General features: G+C 42.3%; 1 protein-coding gene across 2 annotated transcripts in view; it reads left to right on the forward strand.

The window, feature by feature from the left end:
- The window catches only part of NF2 (NF2, moesin-ezrin-radixin like (MERLIN) tumor suppressor), a 156,404-nt gene that overhangs the window by 95,526 nt on the left and 33,410 nt on the right, over window positions 1-27,468 (forward strand). Inside the window, exons 16-17 of one of the 2 annotated variants that reach the window (XM_073630703.1) lie at window positions 13,994-14,141; window positions 14,616-14,662. In XM_073630703.1, the coding sequence (XP_073486804.1) occupies window positions 13,994-14,141; window positions 14,616-14,639 (172 nt within the window). In that variant the 3' untranslated portion in view covers window positions 14,640-14,662. The remainder of the gene's footprint in view (window positions 1-13,993; window positions 14,142-14,615; window positions 14,663-27,468) is intronic. The other variant, XM_073630693.1, reaches the window with a different exon arrangement.

Consider the following 27,468-nt stretch of genomic DNA (forward strand, 5'->3'; position numbering starts at 1 on the left):
TGCTGGTTAAATGGCAATGGCGAGGCTGCTGCGTTGGTGGCAATGGCGGGGCTGCTGGTTAAATGGCAATGGTGAGGCTGCTGCGTTGATGGCAATGGTGAGGCTGCAGATGGGCACTGACCCTTATTTTGCTTCAAAGGTCCTTATTTAAAATGTAAGGGTTTTTTTTCCTGAAACTTCCTTCTTAAAATGAAAGTGCGTGTTATACGCCTATGCGTGTTATACACCGATAAATATGGTGTGTTCTTTACGTTTCCGGATTATGGCCCCAACAGCGCTCACTGGAGCATTCAAATTTTTTTAGAAGTCCTTCTGTAACCAATGCCATTAGTATGTCTTGAAACTATCAGGTTGCAAAGGTCTTGAGAGAGCTCTTTGCTTTTACCCATCATGAGATGTTTCTTGTGTGACACCTTGGTAATGGGACACCTTTTTATAGACCATCAGTTGAGACTGAACCAGCTGATATTAATTTGCACTGACAATGGGCAGGGCTGCTTTCTAATCACTGATAGATTTCAACTGGTGTCTTGGCTTCCCATGCCTTTTTGCACCTCCCCTCCCCTACACATAACTTAATTTATAAACTTATTTGTTTTGGTTTCTTTGTATGTTTGGATTGCTTTAGTTATTACCAACATGTGGTGAAAAGTTCATGTCAATAGCTCCTTTAGAAATATATTTTACCTAGAAAAATGGTGACATGTTCAATACTTATTTTACCTGATGTGTATATAAAAAAAAGTATTGGGACCCCTGCCTTTTACATTTTACCCACTGTATACATCAATATGTGTATGTATGTGTGTATATATATATATATATATATAATATATATATATATATATATATATATATATATATATATATATATATATATACGCGGCACAGTGGTGTAGTGGTAGCACTTTCGCCTAGCAGTAAGAAGGGTCACTGGTTCGAATCCCAACCACGACACTACCTGCTTGGAGTTTGCATGTTCTCCCTGTGCCTGCGTGGGTTTCCTCCGGGTACTCCGGTTTCCTCCCACACTCCAAAGACATGCCGGTAGGTTAATTAGATCCTGTCTAAATTGTCCCTAGTATGTATGAATGTGAGTTAGGGACCTTAGATTGTAAGCTCCTTGAGGGTAGGGACTGATGTGAATGTACAATGTATATGTAAAGCGCTGCGTAAATTGACGGCGCTATATAAGTACCTGAAATAAATAAATAAATAATGGTGTGTGATTATATACAGTTGTGCTCATAAGTTTACATACCCTGGCAGAATTTGATTTCTTGGCCATTTTTCTCAGACTATGAAAGATAACGCAAAAACTTTTCTTTCACTCATGGTTAGTGTTTGGCTAAAGCCATTTATTATCAATCAACTGTTTGCTCTTTTTAAATCATAATGGCAACAGGAACTACCCAAATGCCCCTGATCAAAAGTTTACATACCCTGGTGATTTTGGCCTGATAACATGCACACAAGTTGACACAAAGGGGTTTGAATGGCTATTAAAGGTAACCATCCTTACCTGTGATCCGTTTGCTTGTAATTAGTGTGTGTGTATATATAAAAGATCAATGAGTTTCTGGACTCCTGACAGACCCTTGCATTTTGCATCTAGTGCTGCACTGATGTTTCTGGATTCTGAGTCATGGGGAAAGCAAAAGAATTGTCAAAGGATATGCAGGGAAAGTTAGTTGAACTGTATAAAACAGGAAAGGGATATAAAAAGATATCCAAGGAATTGAGAATGGCAATCAGCAGTGTTCAAACTCTAATCAAGAAGTGGAAAATGAGGGGTTCTGTTGAAACCAAACCCCGGTCAGGTAGACCAACTAAAATTTCAGCCACAGCTGCCAGGAAAATTGTTTGGGATGCAATGAAAAACCCACAAAAACTTCAGGTGTAATACAGGACTCTCTGAAAATATGGTGTGGATGTTTCAAGATGCACAATAAGGAGGCACTTGAAGAAAGCTGGGCTGCATGGTAGAGTCGCCAGAAGAAAGCCATTACTACACAAATGCCACAAAGTATCCTGCTTACAATAAGCCAAACAGCACAGAGACCAGACTCAAACCTTCTGGCACAAAGTAATTTGGAGTGATGAGACCAAATTTGAGCTTTTTGACCACAACCATAAAGCTACATTTGGAGAGTCAACAAAGCCTATGTTGAAAAGTACGGAGGTGGATCACGGATGTTTTGGGGATGTGTGAGCTACAAAGGCAGAGGAAATTTGGTCAAAACTGTTGGCAAGATGAATGCAGTATGTTATCAAAAAATACTGGAGGAACATTTGCGTTCATCAGCCAGAAAGCTGCATATGGGACCTACTTGGACATTCCAACATGGCAACGATCCAAAACACAAGGCCAAGTCAACCTGTCATTGGCTACAGCAGAATAAAGTGAAGGTTCTGGAGTGGCCATCTCAGTCTCCTGACCTCAATATCATTGAGCCACTCCGGGGAGATCTCAAACGTGCAGTTCATGCAAGACAGCCAATAATTTACATAAACTGCAGGCTTTTTTCCAAGAGGAATGGGCAGCTTTACCATCCTGAAGATAAAGAGCCTCATCCACAAATACCACAAAAGACTTCAAGCTGTCATTAATGTTAAAGGGTGCAATACATGGTATTAAGAACTGGGGTATGTAAACTTTTGATCAGGGTCATTTGGATAGTTTCTGTTGCCATTATGATTTAAAAAGAGTTAACGCAGTTGATTGATAATAAATGGCTTCAGCCAAACACTTACCATGAGTGAAAGAAAAAAGTTTTTGTGTTTTTATTCATATTCTCAGAAAAATGGCCAAGAAATCATAAATTCTGCCAGGGTATGTAAACTTATGAGCACAACTGTATATACAGTGGTACCTTGGATTACGAGCATAATTAGTTCCAGAAGAAAGCTTGTAATCCAAAGCACTTGTATATCAAAGCGCTTGGAAACTAATGGAAACTCAGATAATCCATTGCAGTGGCACTGCTAGTGTATGCAGTACCGCATGTAACCGAAGGTGGGGGGCGCCAGGGACATTTGGAAACACTCGGAGAGCACTCGGAGCCGCTTGGATGCGCTCGGAGAGGCTCAGAAACGTAGTGTTTCCAAACGGCTCTGAGTGTCACCGGGGCCCCGCACCTTTGGCCAAATGCGGTACTGCACACCCCAGAGGCTTGAATCCTGCTCGTTTTGCGAGACAAAGCTCGCAAACCGAGTCAGGATTTTAAAAATAATAGCTCGTATTGCGAAACGCTCCTAAACTACGTTACTCGCAATCCGAGGTATTACTATGTATGTATGTATATATGTGTAAAAAAAAAAATATATATATATATATATATATATATATATATATATATATATATATATTTATATATATATTATACAATATACACAGTTTCTCACAAAAGTGAATACACCCTCAGAGTTCCTTGCCATGTTGAACTTCCAGTGACCAGTATGAGAGAGTGAGAGCAATAACACCAGATTTAACACACCTGCTCCCCATTCACACCTGAGACCTTGTAACACTAACGAGTCACATGACACCGGGGAGGGAAAATGGCTAATTAGGCCCAATTTTTTAAGACATTTTCACTTAGGCGTGTACTCACTTTTGTTGCCAGCAGTTTAGACATTAATGGCTGTGTTGTGTTATTTTGAGGGGACAGCAAATTTACACTGTTGTACAAGCTGTACACTCACTACTTTACATTGTAGCAAAGTGTCATTTCTTCAGTGTTGTCACATGAAAAGATAATAAATATATTTACAAAAATGTGAAGGGTGTACTTACTTTTGTGAGATACTGTGTATGTATATATGTATGTATGTATATATGTGTGTGTATGTGTGTGTGTGTGTGTGTGTGTGTATATATATATATATATATATATATATATCTGTATATGTGTATATATATCATATTTAATCAAGTTCAAATATTGGATCTTTATTCTGATAGAGCCTACAGATAAAGGTTGTCTAATCTGTCAACAAATGACACAGAAATTACATGATTTATTAGGTTTCATGATCTAAATGAATAAAGAAGCAGATCTGTCATATGGAAAAAGTCAGAACACCACTTCAAATCAATGAAATTGGAATAGGGTGTTCCAGATAAGGTGCCATTTATAAGAAAGAGAATATATAGGTGGAACGTGTCTTTAACAGTCACTGTCAATAGTGAAATGGGATTTGGGAAGTAATTTTTATGTCTTATTACCTTTTAGGTTCTGGAGTTCTATTTTCTATTGAGTTTATTAAATCTGTAGGGTCTGGTGTTCTCTTGGTGTACTTATTTGCTATTGATATGCAGCTTTGTCACGTCAAGACCAATAGAGCTCTCTAATGCTGCGTACACAGAATTTCAGCCCGCAAAAGACCGATAAGAGTTTTTCGTCAGAAAATGTGACCGTGTGTATGCTCCATCAGTCTTTTGCTGGCGGAATTCCAGCCAGCAAAAGATTGAGAGCATGCTCTCAATTTTTCGGTCAGGAAAAGTTCCTATCCGAAAATGCGATCGTCTGTGGCAATTCCGACGCGCAAAATCCCGACGCATGCTCTGAAACAATTCAACGCATGTTCGGAAGCATTGAACTTTATTTTCTCGGCTCGCCATAGTGTTGTACGTCACCGCATTCTTGACGGTCACAATTTCAGCGAACTTTTGCGTGACTGTGTGTATGTAAGGCAAACTTGAGCGGAATCCCGTCGAAAAAGCCGTCATATCTTTTTCCGATGAGAAATCCGCTCGTGTGTACGCGGCATTAGACCCTCGGAAAGAAAGTTGTGGATGCCCGCCAGTTAGTCTGGCAAGAGATTTAGAAAGATCACCAAATGATTTGAAATTAATCATCATGTAAGGAAAATAAAATGTATCTCCAAAATGTCATTGCCGGGTGTTTGCCTAGTGCAAAGACTAGGTGAACAATGTACTGATGAATGATCACTCAAAGATAAAGTTGATGACAGTAACAGACATGTTTGCCACACACTGAACTTCATAACTGTGAAGCATGGTTGCATCATGGTTTGGAGTTTCAGTACTGCTTTAGGGCCTGGGCAGCTTGCAATCATTGAGTCAGCAATACATTTGGCATCATTTCAAAGTGTGTTTGATGAGAACGTGAGGCCAAAAGTTAAAGTTAAACCAAAAATAAGTCTTTCAACATAATAATCTGAAGCACACTAGCAAATTCATCAAGGAACAACTCAAAAAAGAAGTATTAGAGGATTATGGATTGCCCTAGTCAATGCTTTGATTTAATTCCCTTTGAAATTTTTTGTAGGAGTATTTGGAAATTCAGCAAGGAAACCCACAAACCTCCATGCAAAACTTCTTCAGTTGCAAGAAAAGCGATCAAAATCTTTAGTGCGTCAGTGGCAGAGACTGGTTGGCAGTTAGGAAAAATGCCTTCAATTAGTAGTTTCTGCTACAGGGGGCAAAGTTTCTGGTGCCAAGGGTGTTCTTGTGTTTTCCACAGTACACCATTATATCTATTGGTATTTTTGTTGAATACATGATTGAAAATGTTAATTTTTCTTGTGTTCCTACTTCATTTTACACCTTTATCTGTGGGCATGGGCACTGTTTGGGGGGGGGGGAAATGTAAAAAATCTAAAGTTTGCCTGTTTAACAATTTTTCACAGTGTATATACAGTATACTGTGTATGTGTCTATATATTTTTTATATCCCAAATATACAGTGCCTTGAAAAAGTATTCATACCCCTTGAAATTTTCCATATATTGTCATGTTACAACAAAAAAACGTAAATGTATTTTATTGGGATTTTATGTGATGGACCAACACAAAGTGGCACATAATTGTGAAGTGGAAGGAAAATGATAAATGGTTTTCCAAATTTTTTTACAAATATGTGAAAAGTGTGGCGTGCATTTGTATTCAGCCCCCCCTGAGTCAAAACTTTGTAGAACAACCTTTTGCTGCAATTACAGCTGCAGGTCTTTTTTTTGGGATGTCTCTACCGGCTGTGCACATCTAGAGAGTGACTTTTTCTCATTCTTTGCAAAATAGCTCAAGCTCTGTCAGATTGGATGGAGAGCGTCTATGAACAGCAATTTTCAAGTCTTGCCAAAGATTCTCAAATATATTTAGGTCTGGTCTTTGAATGGGCCATTCTAACACATGGATATGCTTTTATCTATACCATTCCATTGTAGCTCTGGCTGTATGTTTAGGGTCGTTGCCCTGCTGGAAGGTGAACCTTTGCCGCAGTCTCGAGTGTTTTGCAGACTCTAACAGGTTTACGTCTAATATTGCCCTGTATTTGGCTCCATCCATCTTCCCATCAACTCTGACGAGTTTCCCTGTCCCTGCTAAAGAAAAGCATCCCCACAACATGATGTTGCTACCAATATGTTTCAAGGTGGGGATGGTGTGTTCAGGGTGATGTGCAGTGTTTAGTTTTCCATCACACATAGAGTTTTGCTTTTAGGCCAAAAAGTTCAATTCTCATCTATCCAGAGCACTTTCTTTCACATGTTTGCTGTGACCCCCGCATGGCTTCTCGCAAACTGCAAACGAAACTTCTTATGGCTTTTTTCTTGGCACTCTTCATAAAGGCCAGATTTGTGGAGTGCAAGACTAATAGTTGTCCTGTGAACAGATTCTCCAAACCTGAGGTTTGGATCTCTGCAGCTCTTCCAGAGTTACCATGGTCCCCTTGACTGCTTCTCTGATGAATACTCTCTCTGCCTGGCATGTCAGTTTAGGTGGAAGGCCAAGTCTTGGTAGGTTTGCAGTTGTGCCATACTCTTTAAATTTTCGGATGATGGATTGAACAGTACTCCGTGAAATGTTCAAAGCTTTGGCTATTTTTTTTTTTTTTAACCTAACCCTTCTTTAAACTTCCCCACAACTTTATCCCTGACCTGTCTGGTGTGTTCCTTGTTCTTCATGATGCGGTTTGTTCACTAAGGTTCTCTAACAAACCTCTGAGGGCTTCACAGAACAGCCGTATTAAACCTGAGATTAAATTACACACAGGTAGACTTTTTCATAATTTGGTGACTTCTGAAGGCAATTGGTTCCACTATATTTTAGTTAGGGGTATTGAAGTAAAGGGCGCTGAATACAAATGCACTCCACACTTTTCACATATTTATTTGTAAAAAAAATGTGAAAATTGTTTATCATTTTCCTTCCACTTCACAATTATGTGCCACTTTTGTTTTGGTCTATCACATAAAATCCCAATAAAATACACTTACGTTTTTGGTTGTAACATGACAAAATGTGGAACATTTCAAGGGGTATGAATGCTTTTTCCAGGCACTGTGTGTATATATAAGCCCTCCATGGGAAAGATGTGCCCTTTCATCTATAGCTGTAGTCAGTGGCTCTTGGTATTAAAAAGAGATGGGATCTTTTGGAGAATCTACCTGCAAGTGGACCTGATCGGTTCAGTTCTAGGTGGAGGAACAAACAAGCAATGTTCTGTGCATGCCCCTCCATAACTGATCAGTAGAAACAGCAAGGAGTCGCATTTTTTTCCTCCAGCCCAGACAAATGTCTACTTGGTTGTTGTTATAAGGAAGAAATCTGGATGTCTGCGGGCACCCCGGATGACTGTTCTTGCCAGTAAACAGAATTATTTAATAATTTTAAGCAAAACTGTGTTTGCTTTTAATCACCAAATTGTGTAGTAGATTCTGGATTAGATTCACACTGATTGTATGATTTTATTACAGGTATTATACAGTATCTCACAAAAGTGAGTACACCCCTCACATTTTTGTAAACATTTTATTATATATTTTCATGTGACATCACTGAAACAATGACACTTTGCCACAATGTAAACTAGTAAGTGTACAGCTTGTATAACAGTGTAAATTTGCTGGCCCCTCAAAATAACGCAACACACAGCCATTAATGTCTAAACCTCTGGCAAAAAAGTGAGTACACCCCTAAGTGAAAATGTCCAAATTGGGCCCAATTAGCCGTGTTCCCTCTCCGGTGTCATTTGTTAGTGTTACAAGGTCTCTGGTGTGAATGGGGAGCAGGTGTGTTAAATTTTGGTATTATCGCTCTCACTCTCTCATACTGGTCACTGGAAGTTCAACATGGCATCTCATGGCAAAGAACTCTCTGAGGATCTGAAAAAAAAGAATTGTTCTACATAAAGATGGCCTAGGTTATAAAAAGATTGCCAAGACCCTGAAACTGAGCTGCAGCACGGTGGCCAAGACCATACAGCTGTTTAACAGGACAGGTTCCACTCAGAACAGTCCTCGCCATGGTTGACCAAAGAAGTTGAGTGCACATGCTCCGCATCATATCCAGAGGTTGTCTTTGGATAATAGACATATAAGTGCTGCCAGCATTGCTGCAGAGGTTGGAGGGGTGGGGGGTCAGCCTGTCAGTGCTTAGACCATACGCCGCACACTGCATCAAATTGATCTGCATGGCTGTCGTCCCAGAAGGAAGCCTCTTCTAAGGATGATGCACAAGAAAGCCCGCAAGCAGTTTGAAGACAAACTAAAGACATGGATTCCTGGAACTATGTCCTGTTGTCTGATGGGACCAAGATAAACTTATTTGGTTCAGATGGTGTCAGGCGTGTGTGGCAGCAACCAGGTGAGGAGTACAAGTGTGTCTTGCCTACAGTCAAGCATGGTGGTGGGAGTGTCATGGTCTGCGGCTGCTTGAGTGCTGCCAGCACTTGGGAGCTACAGTTCATTGAGGGAACCATGAATGCCAACATGTACTGTGACATACTGTAGCAGAGCATGATCCCCTCCCTTCGGAGATTGGGGCTCAGGCAGTATTGCAACGTGGTCATGTACCCAAACACAACTCCTAGACGACCACTGCCTTGCTAAAGAAGCTGAGGGTAAAGGTGATGGACTGGCCAAGCATGTCTCCAGACCTAAACCCTATTGAGCATCTATGGGGCATACTCAAACAGAAGGTGGAGGAGCGCAAGGTCTCAAACATCCAACCAGCTCCATGATGTCGTCGTGGAAGAGGACTCCAGTGGCAACCTGTGAAGTGCTGGTGAACTCCATGCCCAAGAGGGTTAAGGCAGTGCTGGAAAATGCTGGCTACACAAAATATTGACGCTTTGGGCCCAATTTGGACATTTTCACTTAGGGGTGTACTCACTTTTGTTACCAGCGGTTTAGACATTAATGGCTATGTTGAGTTATTTTGAGGGGCCAGCAAATTTACACTGTTATACAAGATGTACACTCACTACTTTTACATGGTAGCAAAGTGTCATTTCTTCAGTGTTGTCACATGAAAAGTTATAATAAAATATTTACAAAAATGTGAGGGGTGTACATACCTTTTTGTGAGATACTGTATATAGTGGCAGCAATTTACTCTACCCTACCTCACATGCATAAATACTAGTGTCAGTTTGAAAAGAATCATATTAACCTACCAGCATGTCTATGGAACAAGTGGGGAGAAATCCGAAGCATTTGGAGGAACCTCATGCCAACACAGGGAGGACATACAAAGTCCATGCAGAATAGTGTTGGTATTTGAACCAAGAACTCTAGTGCTACAACACAAAAGTGATAATTAGTAAGCCACTACGATATGAAAACAGGTTTACCTAACTATGTTAAACCACCCCCTCAACTGTATCTGAACAAAATATATATAATATATTGCAACTAACCAGTCCTTAGATGTGGTGGCTGCATTTTTTTTTTCATTGGTTTGGTTCAGTCACTTTTTCATTCAGGCTTCACTCTGAGACTAAACCAAAGAAATTCCTGGCTCAACTCATTGACCAGCCCGCAACCAACCAAATTTTCCTGTCTAACAGTGTGTGTTAAAACAGGAGTTTAGTGCAGGGATCTGTCAGTTTTTGTTTTTTTTTGTGTTTTTTTGTGTTTTTTTTTTTTTTTTTTTTTTCCCATTAAACCAGCTAGTTGAATGAACAATAAACCTGTATACCCAGCTTAAGAGTTGGAGACTGTGGAGGGAGAAGTGTAGCCTCAGAGTGAAAAACAAATGGCCACTGCCCTCACCTATACCTGGCCTTCGCAGCTAAAAAGCACATGGAAGGGCAGTGCATGCAAAACAAAACCAAAGAAATTCCCAGCTTAACTAGCCGATCAGCCTGCAACCAACCAAATTGTCCTGTCTAATGGTATGCATTAAAAACAGGTGTTTAGTTTGCACACATTTGCAAATGCATGCGTAAGCTACAGAGCCCTATCGAGGCACCCCCAGTATTTTCTGTAGTCCTGACTCAAAATTTTAAGAGCCTCCACAGTGGAAACACATGCATTACAATGGATAGACAGAGGGCAGGTGAGCCTGGAGAGAGCCCACCCCTCAACGGCTTGCCGGCCGGCCGCCGTCATTATAATGCGGCAGGTCGGCACGTTCCCATGAACCGTCGTAGCTGTACGTCGGCCCTTTAAGCGGGGATGGGAGCCACTGCACTGCGGGGATGCCTATGGGCGTGGCAGGCGGTTGCGATGACATGAGCCAGAACAGGGATGTGTGTGTGTAAACACAATAATCCCTGATCTGTAATGAGAGGAGAGACAGATTGTGTGTTCCTACTAGCCAGGAACAACGATCTGTCATCTCCTCTATTCAGTCCCATCCCCCTACAGTTAGAACACACGTGAGGGAACACAGTTACCCCTTGATCGCCCCCTAGTGTTAACCCCTTCCCTGCCACTTACATTTACTCAGTAATCGGTGCATTTTTATATCACTGATTGCTGTATAAATGTCAGTGGTCCCAAAAATGTGTCCAAAGTGTTTGATCTGTCCGCCATAATGTCGCAATCCTGCTTAAATCGCTGATCACAGCCATTACTAGTAAAAAAGAATAATAATAATAAAAATGCCATAAATCTTTCCCCTATTTTGTAGACGCTATAACTTTTGCGCAAACCAATCAATATATGCTTATTGCGAATTTATTCTTTTTAGTAATAATAAAAAAAAAAAATGTAGAAGAATACATATCGGCCTAAACTGAGAAAAAAAATTAGCTTTTAAAAAAAAAAAAAATTGGGAATATTTATTATAGCAAAAAAGTACAAAATATATATGTATTTTTTTTTTTTTCAAAATTGACGCTCTTTTTTTTGTTTATAGTGCAAAAAATAAAAACCGCAGACATGATCAAATACCGCCAAAAGAAAGCTCTATTTGTGGTGAAAAAAGGACATAATTTTTGTTTGGGTACAGCGTTGCACGACCATGCAATTGTCAGTTAAAGCGAAGCAGTGCCGCATCCCCAAAAAAATGGCCTGGTCATTGAGCAGCCAAATCTTCCGGGGCTGAAGTGGGTAAAAGGCACAGGGGCCCACAGGACACCCACCATATAGCACCATGGCAATAAAGGTGTCCAGTGCGTCCCCTCACATGTGCTTCCACTGTGGAGGCTCTCAAAATTTTAGGTTTAGGACTACAGAAAATACTGGGGTGCCTTGACAGGGCTCTGTAGCTTATGTATGTATTTGCAAATGTGTGTAAACTAAACCCCTGTTTTTAATGCATACTGTTAGACAGGACAATTTGGTTGGTTCCGGGCTGGTCGGTGAGTTGAGCTGGGAATTTCTTTGGTTTTGTTTTGCATGAGTTGCCCTTCCATGTGCTCCTTGCTGCGAAGGCCAGTTATAGGTGAGAGCAGTGTCCATTTGTTTGTCACCCTGAGACTACTGTTCTCCCTCGACAGTCTCCAACTCTTAAGCTGGCTATACATGTTTAGTTATTATTCATTCAACTAGCAGGTTGAACAGAAAAAAAAAACTGACAAATCCCTGCATCGACACAACAATGTGTGATACAGAAAGCCTTCCCGCTGCGCTATTGTATTCTGTCAGGGAGGATACCCCCCCTGATTGAATGTTGGTTTCCCGGGATGATTATTTGACCGAAGCCGATTGGTAGACTGGCTTCTGTTAAACAAACAGTGGTACACATGTACTGAAAGTCTGATGGTTCCTGCTGAATCGGTTGACATTCAGTACGTGTGTACTGGGCTTTATTCATATAAAACACTGGTCTGGTTTGGCCCCTGTCTTTGGTTTTTTTTTTTGTTTTTTGTTTTTTTAGGTTTTTTTTTTTTGTTTTTTTTGGTTTTTTTTTAGGTTTTACACAGAGACTACACTTTTCTTTCGACAGTTTCCAACTTTTGAACAAGACATTGGTTTAGTTCAAACACCTGTCTAGTCAGACTTCACACAGAGACTATATTATTCTCTCAGCAGTTCTCAACTCTTGTTCATATAAAATAATGGTGTGGTAAAATCATAAAATAATGGAATGCTGTCCGTTCGGTCTTTACACAGAGACTACATATCTCTGTTGACATTCTCCAACTCCTATTTATATCAGACATGCACAAATTCAGAGAATAGAGCCGGCAACTCCAATAGTCCTTAATTCGTTTTATTGACACATGAAAAAAAATTAAGATACCGTATATACTCGAGTATAAGTCGTTCCGAGTATAAGTCGAGGCCCCTAATTTACCACAAAAAGCTGGGAAAAATTTATTGACCCGAGTATAAGACGAGGGTGAGAAATGCAGAGGGTCAACAATGCCCATCTGCAGCTGCCTGCCTCCCTGTGTCCTGTGCAGCCTACCTGTACCCTGTGCATGTGTCCCTGTGTGCATGTGTCCTGTACATGTCCTGTGTCCATGTGTCCTGTGTGAATGTGCAGCCTACCTGTGTCCTGTGCAGCCTCCCTGTGGCGATCTCCAGCCTCAAACGGCAGCCGGCGTGTGATGATAGTGTTCGGCGGCCATTCCACAGTTAAAAAGCCGCGCCTCCTCCTCGTCTGTGATAGGCTGACCGCTGACTGCCTATCACGGACATTCTCTCATTCTCATACCATGGACGAGGATGAGAGAATGTCCGTGATAGGCTGTACACTGACAGCTGTTCAGCCTATCACAGACGAGCAGGAGGCGCGGCTTTTGAATGCTGGAATAGCCGCCAAACACTATCATCACACGCCGGCCGCCGCCTGCCTGCATGACACGCTGATCATGCAGACAGACGGCGGTGACTCGAGTATAAGTCGAAGGGGACACTTTCAGCCCAAAAAAAAGGGCTGAAAAATTCGACTTATACTCGAGTATATACGGTACAAACGGCTTGCGTATATATCGACTGATAAACCCTGTTCACAGCACAAATTGCCAGTAAAAAACAGACATGGGTCTGTTTCAGTTGTCTGTCTATTCATGCTTCACACAAAGACTACATTTCTCTCTTGACATTTTCCAACTCTCATTCACTTCGGACTTTGGTGTGGTTCAAACATCTGGCTATTCAGGCTTCATACAGAAACTACATTTCTCACTCGGCAATCTCCAACTCTTATTCAAGTCAGGCATTGAGCTGGTCCAGGTTCTGTCTTTCAAGTTTCTCACAAGGACTACGTTTCTCTTTCGACAGTTTCCAACTCTCATTCACATCAGACATTGGTGTGGCTCAAACACATCGATATTCAGGTTTCACACAGAGACTTCATTTCTCTCTCGAGTGTCTCCAAATCTCATTTACACCAGGCATCTGTTTGGTTTGGGAGCCTGTCAATTTTTTAGGCCAGATAAACCTGGACACTCTCACTGCCATTTTGTCCTAAAACTAGCTGCTTCACTAGCAATGGCTTCCAGATCTGTACCTTGACTGAGTGCAGACTCTTGCCATTTGTAAGCAACTCCTTTACTGTCTGGAGCTCTCGGTTACCTTATCACTACCAGAACTTGCTCTTCAGTTTCTCTTACCACATTAACACTGACAGCCAGTTCATAGCTATAATTTGTATTTATAATTTCTCCAAAGGTGTCAAGGTGTCAATCAAATTTGGCTTAGACTTCAGGTGGTGTAAGGTTTTCGTAACATCACATAAGAGGATAATTGGTAATGTTTTCTTGAATATGAATAAAATGCAGTGCCATCCTAGTTAATACTGTAATATGTTTCATTATGTTTGATTGCGTACATACATACTTGTTTTCCTCAGGGTTGAGTACATGGAAAAGAGTCGCCACCTGCAAGAACAGCTGAATGAGCTGAAAACAGAAATAGAATCCCTTAAGTTAAAGGAGCGAGAGAGCGCAATGGATATCCTGCATGAGAATGCAGGAAGCAAGCAAAATACAATCAAAAAGGTGAGTGCCAAAGAGACTCTAACTGACTTCGAAAACTGGGGACACACTGTATTGTTTCTGTTGGTGAATTAGATCCGTTTAATAGACAGAATCTCAAAGTTGGCCATGTATTCAGAGCTGGCCTTGGGAATGCTGTTAATTACCTCATGGCTGAAGATTGGGTGAGAATGTATGCAAATCTAACCGCACAAGATTTTATATCATCTGTAGGGAGATTGTACCATGTTCAGACATAAAATGCTAAATAAGAAAAAGAAACTTGTCTTTCTTTTTTAATAACATCTAGTTTGCTCTAGAGATAAACCCTGGGCCTTTATGCCAAATCCATAAGAAGCCTAGTGAGGAGGAGAGATGAATATTGCTATGCAACAAAACTTTTACTCGCTGTATGCGACGGCTTTGCTGCTGTGAGCCAGTCTCATATAATGATGTTCGCTGTTCACATGCTCTGGCATTTTTCTTTTTTCCCGTCAGGGGAGGAGAGCTGTCTGCATCTGAGCGTGACCCATAGTGTGTGCCAGGTATTGTGTGTGTGTGTGTGTATGTGTGTTCTGTCATTAACATCTGTGTAACACTAACCTGTGTGTACATGAGTGCGTTACTCTTCCAGCATGGAAGGCTAATTCAAATAATAAAAGCAATAGGTCTGTACTACTTTACTTTCAGTGTGTTGATCCTACTTTTCATAATAACTTTTCTAACCATTGAAATAGAGGTTTATATGGGAAAGAAAAATCCCAGTAAAAAACATATATAGTGAAAATGTTACCCATGTTACATCCTCAATGGAAAAAGATGTACTCCCTTTAGGTGGGTGTTGCTAGTAACATTTGTGTAAAAAGACCGTTATCTGTGAAGATCCTGGTCTGCGCAGTTCCTCTGGTGGTTTGCTATAAAGCACATCATAAGCAGAGACGTTTTTAGATTCACAGGAGAAGTTGAAGCTTAATGGTCACGTGAACAAGTATAATATAGTGTATTCAAGGCACACGTCACCTAAATTTAAATAATAATTGAAATGTTCAGTTAGTGTTAAAATGATGTAGAGTGACTTAGTATATATATTTGCAAGCTGGTCAGGACAGCACTCAGCCAGCACATATCACAATCCTTCAGGTGCAAACCGATAAGGAGATCATCCAATCCCCAATAAATAGAAATAATGATAGTCCAATCTGCAGCACCTTGTATTTTTATTAGCTGCAAAAAAGCAATTGGAGGCTGTTGGCTCTCGCAGGTAATTGCGGCCACCCACATGTAATCACTCATGCAGCAATCTCATGCAAGTGATTGGCTCTGAATGCAGACTCACATGTGATCACTGCGTTAGATTTCCTCCCATTGCTTTTAATGGGGCTGGCTCTTGCAGCTAATTGCGGGAACCCACGCTAGGATTCTCCCATCTAACCAGAGGCAGGGTTCATTCACAGGTTGGAATTCACCCTAGGTGACCCCTTTTTTAGTTCATTTAAAATGTTTGTTACCCAAAAAAACAAAAAAAATGAAGATCCTGTTCCTTTTAAGGCATGAATAACAGCACACTGCTTGTTCTGTACAATTCTTCTCTTCCTAACTTGTAATAAACCTGGTTGATCCTGCCAGTTCCTGTGTCCCACTGCCTTTGCTGACCATGATAATCATGACTGCTGAGCCCTGATTACCGTGATCAGGTTATGTGCCTCGTCATTCACAGCTCTCGTCTTTCCTGTGACAGTCTCTCTCCCCTCCATCCCTGTCAGCATTAGAGCATTTCCTCTATTCAGCTGCATAATGCAGCACATATCAGTGTATCACATGCAGATATGCAGCCATTCACAATACTGTAATGCCGCGTACACAGGAGCGGACTTCTTGTCGGACTGAACTCTGAAGGACTTTTCAACGGAGTTCCGACGAAATGGACTACACACGATCCCACCAAAGTCCGATCGTTTCGGACGTGATGACATATGACCGGACTAGAAAAGGAAGTTCAATAGCTAGTAGCCAATAGCTGCCCTTGCGTCGTTTACGGTCCGTCGGACTAGCATACAGATTAAGGTTTTTTTCGATAGGAATCGAGTCTGTCTGAAAGATTTGAAACATGTTCCATTTCTAAGGTCTGTCAGATTTTTTCAGCAGAAAAGGTCCAATGAAGCCCACACACAATTGGAATGTCCGTCGGACCTTTTCTGTCGGAAATGAAAAAGCAAAATACCGTTTCTGATACCACAGCTGTGCGGTCGCGTGCCCCAGTGCTGGCCAGCCTCGTTCTATGGAGAGAAGCAGGGGGGCAGAGATTTACCTGTGATGTCAGCCGGCCAGCAGACGGGAATCTCGGCCCTCCTGCTTCTCTCCATAGATCGAGGCCGGCCAGCACAGGGGGATCACGTGACCGCACAGCTGTGGTGTCAGAAACAGTATTTGGCCTTTTAATTTCTAACAAACCCTTACACTATTTTTAACGGCTGCATATCTGTATGGCATACATGTAAAGTCACATAGTGACTTTACAAACACTTTAATTCAACTAGGCACTGACCTTTTTATGTAGCCTTGAATTACATCTTCTCTTATCAGATGTGGTTGGTCTGTTAGTTACACGTCGACCTAGTACCAAGATTCCATTCATCAAAATTTGACAAATGCCATGTAGAAATTGCTAGAGATTTCTAGGATTCTCTTGAACATATGCATCAGAAAAGGAGTCTAGAAAACAAATTAAGAAAAAGCAACTGAAACTTTTTTTTTTTTTTTTTTTCTAGAGCTACATACATTTTCAGACATAACTGAAAGGCTGCTGTGTAAAAAATATAGTTTTTGACTGGTAAAGAATAGAATTGATTGCATAATGATTTCTTTAAAAATAATGTAATATTCTGATATGTCAGCCCAGGCCTTGGTTATGTAATAACTATATAAATTATGCATATGTTTTTTTTTTGTGGACCTTCATGAACATATTTGCAGGAAACTAAATGATACTTGAGCCTGAAAGATGACACTAGTACAAAGGTTGTCTACTATTGCCATACCTCCTTTCACTATCTGTGTTATCAGAGTTGCCCCCTGCATTGGAAAACCTACCATGCCTCTTGATTTCATTTTACTTTACCTTTTAACACTTCTCTGCAATGAGAACTGTTCTTACTACTTAGCTGATGGAGAACATTATCTGCATTTTTCTGTTCGTGTTTTCTTTTCATGATGCCCATAAGGGCTGCAACTAACGATTATTTTTATAATCGATTAGTTGGCCGATTATTGTTTTGATTAATCGATTAATCTGATAATAACCTTAAAAAAAGTGTGGTGTATAATTTAATATGTAAAGTTTAAGGCAATTTATTCTTAAAAATCTATATGCAGTGGTAAATATAACTAACCAACTATATGATTAGGGAGTAAAATCTCTAATCCACTCTGAGACTAACAGACAGAAGAGAGATACTGTATATACTATTGGAGGTTGAATCTGGTAAATATCATCAGACTCGGAGATCACATTTTTTATTTAGACCCCTTTTCACGCTGGGGCGCATGTAATGTGTCCTGCTCCCACGTAATGTACCCTGCCACCACGTAATGTGCCCTGCCCCCACACAATGTGGCTTGCCTCCATGTAAAAGTTTACTTTAAATGTAATAGTAATGCCTGCTATTACCTCCAGTCTATCAGCCTCCACCTTCTCTGGGGTCAGATGCTGATCTTCCCTGCACAGTCTTTTTAACGTAATTTTTTTAAAAAAAACAAACATGTTATACTTACCTACTCTGTGTAATGGTTTTGCACAGAGCAGCCCCGATTCTTCTCTTCAGGGGTCCCCCACTGATGCTTCTGGCTCCTCCTGCCTTTAGAATGCCCCAATAGCAAGCTGCAAATTATAGTATAGCGAGCCCCTATAGCAAGGTAAAAAAACTTCTGCCTTTAGATCCACTCACTTCCTGCCCAGGACTACATGTCCCATGAGACATTGCTCCTCACACACTCACATTCACAAGTTCTCAGGCACTTACTGACACGTATAGATGGTGTACTGAGCTCTATGTGTGCTGCACTGTATTTATCGGATATGTAAACAAATAATGCATTCTGTATGCTGGCCAACTAATCAGCTGGCCGATTAATCGATTAGGAAAATAGTTGACAACTATTTTCCTAATCGATTCGTTGTTTCAGCCCTAATGCCCATCCTCGTATTGTCATCACTATTTTCTGCATGTTGTTTTTCTCTGATCTCCTGCAGTGCTCGTATTAATTTTTCATTGTCTACTTTTTATTAGTGTGAATATTGCTCAGTTCATTCTTACACACTAAACTGTCTGCTGTGCTGACACTGCTGTCTTTTACCCATTTTCTTGCACCATTAAACCTGCTGTTATTCCTTTTCTTGCTCTCTCTGCAGTGTCTTCTCTGGTTACTGTATATTTTGTCACAGTACTGTAAATGAAAGCCTCTTTTCTTGTGCATTAAAGGACACATTCACTCTTGAGTTATACTGTTGTCTACAGGAGGATTGGACCCTGGCAAGCAAAAAAAACAAAAACAACTAGGCCAGCTTGAGATATCCCCGCCTACTGCAAGCATGTCTGTTTATCTGCTAGTATCCTATGAGAATAGACTTCTTGTTTTTTTTTTTTTTTTTATTTAGTCAGAATGGCTGTGTAAAAGGCTAACCTATTATTTTCTAGCACCAAATTTCTTAGACGTTTTTCCTTCAGTCAATACTTTTCTCTACATTGCTGCTAGGCCCCCTGCAAAGCACCTTTCAGACCCTTTGGCATTAGTTTAGCACAGGGGTCTTCAAACTGCGGCCCTCCAGGTGTTCAGGAACTACAATTCCCATCATGCCTAGTCATGTCTGTGAATGTCAGAGTTTTACAATGCCTCATGGGATGTGTAGTTCTGCAAAAGCTGGAGGGCCGTAGTTTGAGGATCCCTGGTTTCGCACATGCCCTATCCCCGAAAACTCACTCTGTGAGTAGTCCAGTCAGGCCTAGCACCAAAATCTATCCCATTTACTCTAGTTGCTGGGTGCCCTTTAATAAGAAAGATGTAACGCCGAGGGACTGAGCGCTAACATCATCCGCTGGGTGGAGTGTTGCTTGCACACACTATGTCCTTTCCTGCCATTCAGTGTTGATGAGGCATTTCCACACTGCTGCTCCCACTTTGCGAAAGGGCCACATGGAACTATGATCTACAGCTGTCTGGATTTTGTGAGACCTAGCCTTATACACCTGAGCTTTCTTTTACCTAACTGCCATGCACCTCAATGTATCTGACTTTAAGCATGGCTTAGGGGCAGCCCTACTGTAACAGGTGCCCCCATCTCTCACTGTTCTGGTGTGGCTAGCTTTGATGCAACCGATGTCTGCAGGCTAGAATCATAGGCCTCTGATCCTAGAGTCTGTCCCAACTTTGGAGTCTTCTGGCTAAGATTTTTACTACTGTCATGCAAGATTTATGGCCCAAACTATCCAGTAATTTACAGAGTCACTCCTTTCCTTGCCATATAACTTGCGCATGATGCGTGTCCTGCCATTATTCGCAAAGTAAAAGACACTGTTTGTGCTCTAAATGATGCGGTGTGCACAACTCTGAAGCTCCTAACGCATCTAATAGTGCTATTTCTAGAGACTCTAAGATCCCAAAGACTTTTCTGGTTAACCCCCTTTTCCAACTCTGTCTCTATAGAGATTGAAAACACCCTGACACGGTGTTCCCCTCTATACCCCCGTGCTGGAGGAAATGTTTGCAGGAGCTTGGCATTGTACCCCTGATCCACTGAATGCCAGTGCAATGCTTTGCAGGCTCCTGAAAAAACATTTGGATGGATTTAGCCTTTAAAACTGACTCTTTTGTCACTTGCAAATTTTGGAGGAACTAGGGTGGCTCTGTGTTCAATACGACTTCCCCATTCTCTTCACACCTTTGGGGTCATCAGATCTCCTTATAGTCACACAGTTCCTATTTTCAAAGCGGGGAGACATTTGTTAACCTTTGCGGACACTTGGGTTACATCTCAGTTGATTGAGTTTTGCTTCCAACCCCCTCCACAGTTTCTCATCCCCAACCTCCCGTTGTCTACTCATAGTTAGCAGTTCGCCATCTACTCCTCTCAGGTCTTCTAGATCAAAGTGTTATTTCCCCAGTTCCTGTGACAGAATGGTTTCAGGGGTTTTACTTCAACCTGTCTACGGTTTTCAACCCCATAGGTGTGTTTCTGCCAGAGGCGTATCTATTGAAAATGGCGCAATATGGCAAGCACTGAAACTGCGCCCCTGTCAAAAAAAAAAAAAAAAAAAACGGCTAACAAAACTACAAGTCAAGCTCTTTAATCTTTCTATTACCAAATTATGGATTAGTACTACATAAACTGCCCAATGGATCAGTTTGCCCCTGGTCATTAAACATTCTACATTCAGTGAAAGTTCATGTACTGCAAAGTTTGCACTGCATGAACTTTCACTGAATGTAGAATGTTTAAGGAGCTTGTTGCACAAATCAGTTTATTAAACTTTATGATATCTATTTATTTAATCCATATTGAGCACTATTTGATTGTGTGTATATGCCAAGCAGAAGCAGCCAATCAAATATGGTGCTCGATATGGATTAAATTAATATGCATAGCCATAAATATCAGAAATAAAAGTGTAATAAAGTGATTTGTGCAACAGCAGGTACTACTTTTAAATAGACTGCAAATGTGACTACAGCTGATGACCAGACTGCGAATGTGACATACTACAGCAGATGACCAGATTGCAAATGTGACATACTACAGGAGATGACCAGACTGCGAATGCGACTACAGGAGATGACCAGACTGCGAATGCGACATACTACAGCAGATGACCAGACTGCGAATGCGACTACAGCAGATGACCAGACTGCGAATGTGACATACTACAGCAGATGACCAAGTAGCCAGTTTTAAAATTTAAGCTTTAAGCAATGCACAGCTATACAGGGGGATAAAGAACATTGTCAGGGAGGGTTTAGTAACACTGAGTCTATAGGTAGAAAGACCTACCTGACCAGCCGGGCTCACCTCTCAGAGGCCCAGAGGCGGAGCTTGCGGCGGTAGGGGGCGGGGCTTAAGGCGGAAGGGGGCGGGAATATTCGTGGTCCAGGAGAGACGATGTCAGTGCTCCGAGCACATACAGAGTACATGGGGCAGGGCAGGGTCAGAACGTCAGTGGAGCTCCCTGCCCCACCCCTCCCTGCTGACAGAGCCTCCCTCAGCCTAAACCGAGCCCGACAGCCATCTGATAGAACACGATCCTGCAGGCTGGCCGCGGCGCCGGTGGCTATATTAGTCTGGGAGGACAGGTGGGGGTTTTTTTTCATGCCCCTTCCCCCCCCCATGGAGCCCATGGCACTTGCCATGGCTGCCATACCTTAGATACGCCACTGGTTTCTGCCCTCATATTGGATCTTAAAGCTCAGACAGTCATCATGGAATCTACCAGTAATGTCCTCACCTCCCTGCACCAGGGAGACTTTGTGGCTTTTATTCACATTAAGGATGTGTACCTGCATCTCCCTTTCTTTCCACTGTCTCCTACGCTTTGCTGTTTGCCCCCCTGCTTTGTGTTTCATGTCCCCTGGCATTCAGCCTCTTCTTTGCACCCCTGTGTTCAGCAAGGTACTGGCCCCACTACTAGCCCTGCTTCGCTTTTGTGCCATTCCTATTGTGGGATACTTAGAAGACCCCCTGTTGAGGGACAAGTAGGCACAAGCTCTGTTGAACAATGTGGTCTTGACAGCCCAGACATTAAAACAATTCATTCAGATCCTGAACATTTAGAAACCAGCGCTGGAACAGACTCATCATTTGTAGTATCTGGTTATAGTCTTAGATGCAAATCAGGTCAGAGTAATTTTTCACTCAGGAGAAATTTCAAACTCCCTGAACCTAAACTCATGCTCTCCAGTCCAAGCGTTGACCAGTTCTCTGCCTATGCATCACAAGAATCCTGGGTTTAAAAGTAGCCACCTTTTTTATGTGTGTGTATATTAATATGTATGTGTGTGTGTATATTTATCTTTAATACTGTAATGCCACAGTGTCCCTGTTAAGGTACCTTGTTTCCTAGCAAATTGCCAGTGCAATTTCCCATAGTTCTGTAGCACGTGTCATTAACTGCAGTGTGGAGAAGATATGGAATGGGACAAGGTAAATGATTCAACCTGAAAGTTGTGGTACTGCTATAGTCTTTTCTGACATGGTCCTTTCTAAAGCATAAGAGCTCTTTAAAAAATATGTCTTTCTGTAACAGGACACTTTTTTTAATGTGTAGTATGTTTCTCTAATGTGGCAGTTCTTAATTGTAACATGATAGGTTCTAATTTTTCACAATTGCAGCTGTCAAAACAGGTCTCCTATACAACTACTGCATACTGTGTAGGTTACTTTCGCTGGAAGGGAGCAGGCATGGGTTAGGTGTGAGTCTACAGAAATTCTGATTATGCATGAGAGTCCTGGGTTTAATGGTGGCCACCTTTTTTTTTTTTTTTTTTTAAAGCAGTCCCATTTACACATTATCACTCCAGACTTCTACAATGCAATATTCTAATGTTGTAGTTCCAGTTCCTGGACAGACTGATTACTTTGGTGCCAAGGACCAGGTTATCCCTGGCTTGGGGGATCAAGATAATGGCTGTGGAATTGGGGAAATTCTTCCTTCCAATCTTATCGATGACCCTGACATTGGATGCTAACCTGTTAAGCTGGGGTGGAGTTTTGGGCACCCTGTCTGTTCAGGGGACTTGGTTGTCAGAGGAATTTTGCCTCTCATTCAATATTCTGGAGCTTTGGGCAGTTTTGGATCTCCTTGCATGATTGGACCATTCTGCTGGAGGGTCACCTGGTCAGTGGGATCAGTAACACCCTGATCTAATTATTTTTGTCTTCCGCAAATCTCTTCCTTGTCTGCTTCCTGAGATTGAGATGGAGGGCATTCTGGTGGTCCTCCTCACTCTGGATTGACCCAGGCAGATGTACTCCATCCTGGTAAGACTCCTGGCAGATGACCTGTGGGCTCTTTTAGATTGTCCAGATTTCCTGTCTCAAGGACCAATTTACCATCCTGGTTCAGTCGCTGTTTAAGCCCAGGTTTTGAGAGAAAGGACATCCCTAAATCTGTAATTCTCACAATAATTTCAGCAAAAGTCTAACTAAGGCTAAATCCCCCATTCTAAGACTCTTCTATCTACAGTGTAAAATAAAAGATTTGTATACTTGCCTATTCTGAAGCCGCTCCGGTCCAGTCACATGACTGGCTTAAGCACCAGCTTCAGTGTTAGAATTTGACTAGAATTCCACTTTAAAAGCTGCGAAATCTGCTTCTTGCAAGGTTTGCAATTACACATGGAAGGTAAACTTCCCTTGGTGTTAGTCTTAAGACTTCCACCCTATGAGTTTCTCCATGGGATGAATCCTGTTCTTCCTACAGCTAGCTGTGGACCAGCATTGAGCTCGCTGCATACTCAAGGGTCAGGTCTCTGCTCTTGCAATGATGTTTCAGAGACCATCACTCTCTCATTCCTTGTTTAAGATTATGTGAAAGGAATTGTGTAAAGCTCACCCTGCCAATTTCCCTGTGACTCCATTGGTCCTGAATCTGGTTCTCTTTGCACTTCAGAAACCATTGTTTGAACCCATTAGACACTTTCTACTTTCACCTCAAAGGTGGTGTTTCTTGCAACCATCACTTTAACTAGCACAGAACCTTTTCTGATCATGCACAAGAACATGGCAATGTTTGCCCCAGGACTTTGTTCCTACCTACTGCCAGCTTCAGATGTGAAGTCCTTCAGTTAGGTCTTTGAGCTACAGACAACTCCCAATTCTTTTTGTTCTTGGGCCTGTTTGCATTTGCTTCAGTTGTACTTCTTTTGGACATCCTGAAGATGAAGGACTTCCCGTGTCCCTAAATTAATGAGAAAAATGGATTTTTTTACTGTCTGTAAACGCCTTTTCTCCAAGCCCATTGGGAAAAATAGTTCCTACCTCTGTTTTGCTACAAAACTGATACATGCTCTGCCAGAAGGAGGGGTTATCCTTGGCTGGCCTACAATATTCTTTTGTTTGCATGTGTTCGATCCTTCTGTAGGCAGTGGTATAACTCCAAAGTGAATTACTTCCTGTGCCTCCCCAATGGACTCCCAAGAGAAAGATTTTACAATGGGTACACACATCCCATTTTTGTGCTGCTTTAATTTTGACATACCTGGTTTCTCAAATACTGCTTCATTTATATCCAAATTCCTCTCTGGGTCCTCTGACGGTTTTCTCAGATTCTGCTAATATGCCAACAACGCTGTTCATCTCCCAATCATAAATCAGCAGTGCAGTGAAGTCCATATATACAGCATGTGTATCCCCCAGGCTTTTGTTCCTAGTAACGATTAGATTGTTGGTTTTATTTTTCTAATGCTGGGTATAAAACAAAGGCAAACTACTTTGGGCAACATCACATTATTTTATTTTTTGTAGATTTTCAGTACTGCCATTTTCTTTATCGTACATCACGGGACACAGAGCACCATAATAATGACTGTGGGTTATACGCTTACCTTTAGGTGATTGGACACTGGCAACCAATAGTAAGACGGTTCCTCCCATATAACCCCTCCTATACCGGAAGTACCTCAGTTTTTTCAGCAGTGTCTTGAAGGTGATGGTCATGGCTGTTGAAGCTCTTCAAATTTCTTCAAAAAATGTCCCACTGAGGACATTATAATCGGATCCATTCGGATGGCTTAACAAAGCTAAAGTGGGTGGTACCCGAACCTCGGTTCAAGAACGAGGTATTGCTTGTAATGTGTCCTATATAGGCGCTGGACCCTTGTTAAGTTGGTATTCCTGGTCAGTCTTGCCCAAGGTAAACCAGAAAGGGTGCTTTTACAGGTCCAGGGGTGTGGACCCCGAAATATGGGGGACCCGGTCCCTGAAGGTCCTTAGGCGCTACCTGCCGTGATGGGGGAAGATTGGGCCCGGTAAGACAGGCCCTGCTGCTTGGGATGGTGAGTACTCCCTTGGGGATTTTATATTTATAATATATATATAAATAAATATATATATATATATATATATAATGTATTTCCCTTTGAAACTGCTGGTAACCTAACCTTGAGCCTGTGTCTGGGATTACAGATGGCCGCTTTGGCGCGCATTTTTTGAATACTGGCATGTGCGCATGCGCCCGTCGGAGTGTGTGTGTGTGTGCGCGCGCCCCTGGTGTGCGCCGTTGGTGTGCGCGTCGCTGATACGCCGCGTGCGTCAGGACGGCGCATGCGGTGGGCGTCCGCTGATGCGCGCGCTCACTCCCAAGATAATGCTTTATAGGCATGGAGCTCCTAGCATGCGCGTGGACAACACAGAGCGATAGTTGGGCACGTGAGTCTGGTGGTCTTGGACACAGTGGTGACAGGTTAAAGGCTGGTTATAGTTTGTGGGGAGTACTCCTTTTTGTTTTCCTCGTGTGTAAGCAATGTCTTCCAGAAAACGAGGTATAGGGAACGAGGAAAGCACAGGGGTAAGAGTCCCTCCTCTAAAAACAGGAGACCAACCCCATGCTGATGCAGCCTCAGTTTCTCCTGAAAGACCTGCGGCATCTGGCCTGGCTGAGCCATTGCATTTGTCAGGCATAGTGGCCACTACCAATATACCTGCCTCGGCTTATGTTACAAAGGAGGATTTGGCATCTGCCTTAGCGGGCCTTGAGGGCAAGATAGCTAGCATGATTGCCTCTGTAACAAAGGGGGGAGGAAGCGTAATAGATCTCCTGAGCCTGGGCCAAGTGGAGAGTCACTAAAGCACCAGGACTCTTATAGCCAGATGGGTCCAGGTGATCTGGAACCAGAATGGGCAGAGGATTTGGAAGAGGTGGTCATAAAAGACCGAGAGGAAGGAGAGGCTGAAGGATCCTCGGCTGAGGACTCTGGCTCAGAAGAGCCAATTTCAGCCTCCCATTCCCAAAATTTGTTTATCCAATCTCTAATTGAGATGGTGCGAATTGGGTTTAAGTTACCCCCGGTTCAGGAGCCTGAACTCTCCTGTTCTACTTTGGGATCTTTGCGACCTCAGCAGATTTCCCAAGCGTTCCCTTTGCATCCGTTACTGGAGCAGGTGGTTTACGCGGACTGGGAGCACCCTGACAGGCTATACTTACCTCCAAAAAGGTTTTCTGTATCTGTTTTCCTATGGAGGAGAAGTTCAGGAAGAAATGGAGCACACCTTTGGTGGACACTGCCATATCTTCTGTAAATAAAAGTTTAACCTGAAATGGAGCACACCTTTGGTGGACACTGCCATATCTTCTGTAAATAAAAGTTTAACCTGTCCAGTGGATAATGCCCAGGTATTCAAGGATCCGGCTGATAAAAAGCTAGAGTCCTTATTAAAGGCCTCCTTTTCGGTGGCTGGTGCAGCAGTTCAGCCAGCAGTTGCAGCTATTGGGATTTGCCAATCCCTAAAGGATCGCTTTAAAAGGTTGGTAAGGAACATACCTTGCCAGGAGGAATCTGCCGAGGAGTTATGGGAGATTCCTCATGCCTTATGTTTTGCAGTAGATGCATTGAAAGACTCAATCCAACAGATGTCTACTTTTGCGTTACTGTCAATTCATATGCGCAGAGTCTTGTGGCTAAAGAACTGGTCTGCTGAGACGCCATGTAAAAGGCTACTCGCAGCTTTTGCATTCCATGGAGAGCGCTTGTTTGGTGAGGATCTGGATAAATATATCCAAAAGATCTCTGGAGGAAAGAGTGCCCTACTCCCTGTTAAAAAGAAAAGGAAGCAACCCTCTTATAAAATGCCTAATGCTCCAGGACCTAGTGCTTCTTCCCCTAAGCGGTATCGACGGCCTCAGCCATCTGGCTTTAAAAGACCCCAGGGTCAGAAGAAGCCCTGGACCCAAAAGCCACCCAAGCCCAGCTCCAACTCTACCTTGTGAAGGGGCACCCCCCGCTCTCGCGGGTGGGGGGCAGGCTTTGGCTGTTTGGGGAGGCCTGGAAAGAACTGGTTCAAGACAGATGGGTCATTTCCACTGTAAAATACGGTTACAGAATAGAGTTCCGGGAGATCCCCCCAAATCGGTTTCTGTACTCAAGGGTTCCGTTGGATCCAGAGAAAAGAAGATGCCTATTCCTAGCTTTACACCATCTGCTGATGCAGGGGGTAATTGTAAAGGTTTCGCACGAGGAAGGATTCAAGGGGTTTTACTCAAACCTATTCACCGTGCCAAAACCAAATGGGGAAGTAAGGCCCATTTTGGACCTCAAGGCTCTCAACTTCTTTATAGACGTCCGATCCTTCTGCATGGAGTCGGTTCAT

Source organism: Aquarana catesbeiana, linkage group LG01 (assembly GCF_042186555.1).
Source record: "Aquarana catesbeiana isolate 2022-GZ linkage group LG01, ASM4218655v1, whole genome shotgun sequence".
NCBI lineage: Eukaryota > Metazoa > Chordata > Amphibia > Anura > Ranidae > Aquarana > Aquarana catesbeiana.